Source organism: Chrysochloris asiatica, unplaced genomic scaffold, assembly GCF_000296735.1.
Source record: "Chrysochloris asiatica unplaced genomic scaffold, ChrAsi1.0 scaffold00146, whole genome shotgun sequence".
NCBI lineage: Eukaryota > Metazoa > Chordata > Mammalia > Afrosoricida > Chrysochloridae > Chrysochloris > Chrysochloris asiatica.
Window position 1 is genome coordinate 3,587,010 of NW_006408664.1, and position 2,082 is coordinate 3,589,091.

Genomic DNA, 2,082 nt, shown 5'->3' on the forward strand with positions numbered 1-2,082 from the left:
TATAAATAAATTATAAGTTTATTGCTGAATTTTCCCATTAACATTATAGAAATCTTTTTTAAAAACACTGAAATTTCACAAATTATTGAAAGCCTAACAGTTAAACATACTTTATAAAAAAAAGTACAAAAGTGACATTAGAAATTTTTTTGAAGTATGTAGTTTAACAACCAAGGAAATGAATTACAGACAATGAATGGCACAAATACAGCACTAAAAGAGTACTCAGTCACCACTCAGAAATCACTGTCTGAGTTACGTAACAGATTCATTTTGAGAAAGAGTTACACATTCAATTTGTTTCTGAACTAGCCTGTCTTGTCTCTGCCTCTGTTGTAAGGGAAGACTGGGACACTACTGTACGTGAATGTAGAACAAGGATGGTCCGCCCCTCTCCCCTGGTACCTGAACAAGATAACAGTTAGTACAGAAATGGCTTTGGCACTTTAACTCTTAAATAGTGTCCCAACACCATTTGTAGTCTCACTCTTAAATAGTGTCCCAACACCATTTGTAGTCTCACATGATTTTTAACTACATCATCTCCATATTTTATATGCACATTATATATACAGTAAAATTGCTTCATTCTAAAAACAGTTTGATTCCAAACAGTTCCACATTAGAAAGCTCAAGTAGCTTTCTTCTTAATTCTAAGTTCATGTAATTAATTTTTGTTGTTTTTGTTTGTTTAAGCTTCCCTCAGGGATTGACTTAAGGCTCTAGTTTAATGCAAATGTCTTAATGGAAATCTCTTGTGACTGAAATCACACACCACTGACTCTGTCTTTTGAAGCTGTTTCTCCTTCTTGGATGGACATGGTGTCTTGTCTGGGTAATCCATAAAGATATATAGACACACATACGAGTAGAGTACCCAAAGCAAAAGTGAGTGCTAAAAAAGAAAAAAAAAAAAACATTTTATTAGCATTTGTTTATCTAAAATAATAAAACAATGATCAAGTTAACATTTTGAAAACCTTTCATGGTGGTGGCTGTGTGCCGTGGAGTCAGTTTCGAATCATAGTGACTCTGTACAGGGTTTCTGATGCTGTAAATCTTTATGGGAGTAGAACACCTCATCTTTCTCCCGCGGAACTGCTGGTAGTGACTCTGTACAGGGTTTCTGAGGCTGTAAATCTTTATGGGAGTAGAACACCTCATCTTTCTCCCGCGGAACAGCTGGTAGTTTCAACAGCTGACCTTGCTGTCTGCAGCCCAATTCATAACCACTACGCTACCAGAGCTCCTTATAGGCTTATACTATCAGATCAGACAGTAAATAAACAGAACATTTATGATGGCAAGTTTAGAAAGATCAATTTCTAGCCAAAAAAAGGAAAGTCTCAAAAATCAAGGGAGTGCCAATCACTGACTACAAATGTTTTAAGAAACAAATGTGCCTTCCTGAACCATTGTGATACAAAGAACATGCTCTAACAAAACAAAGCAATAGGCTGTGGCTTTTCCATGCTATCAAAAACTTGTGAAAGTCTATATACTAAAAGATAAAAACCTCTTTTCATTTTATTCCTGAAAATCAGGAAACAAGAAAATGAATAACATATTCAGATTTGACAAAAGCCAGTATATACATAAATGTGTTTATCAAAATATTCTGCTCAAAATAACCATAATCCAAATAAACTACAATGATACAATATTAGTAGCTTTAAAAACAGCATGTAGAGAGAGATATGACATCAAGTTATGATTTTAGTTTACCACTAGTTAGAAAAGACCAAACAGCACCACAGTAGAAAACTCCACATTTCAAAAAAGAGGGAGGGAAGAATTTTAATCTAAATAGAAAACTGAAAGTGTGCTACGGCACTGTAATTAAGAGAGTAATAGTAGCCAAAGGACATTTTATACTACTCTTGAGTATTAGCAAAAGCATAAGGAGACTTGTTCAGCATAAGAATGGATCAGAACTATAATCACAAATTCACATTAGTAATAAAAACATATAATGGAGGGCCTAAAGAAGGAGCTCTGGTAGAGTAGTGGTTACGAATTGGGCTGCAAACCTTAAGGTCAGCGGTTCGAAACTACCAGCCGCTCCGTGGGAGAAAGATGAGG

The 2,082-nt window shown here is 35.2% G+C and overlaps 1 protein-coding gene across 2 annotated transcripts in view; it reads right to left on the reverse strand.

Annotated features, from left to right (window-relative positions):
- Positions 1 to 767: 767 nt before the first annotated feature.
- SLC35A1 (solute carrier family 35 (CMP-sialic acid transporter), member A1) overlaps positions 768 to 2,082 on the reverse strand; it is an 81,670-nt gene continuing 80,355 nt past the window's right edge. For both annotated transcript variants that reach the window (XM_006870631.1, XM_006870630.1), the window contains one exon: positions 768 to 895. In XM_006870631.1, the coding sequence (XP_006870693.1) occupies positions 768 to 895 (128 nt within the window). The remainder of the gene's footprint in view (positions 896 to 2,082) is intronic.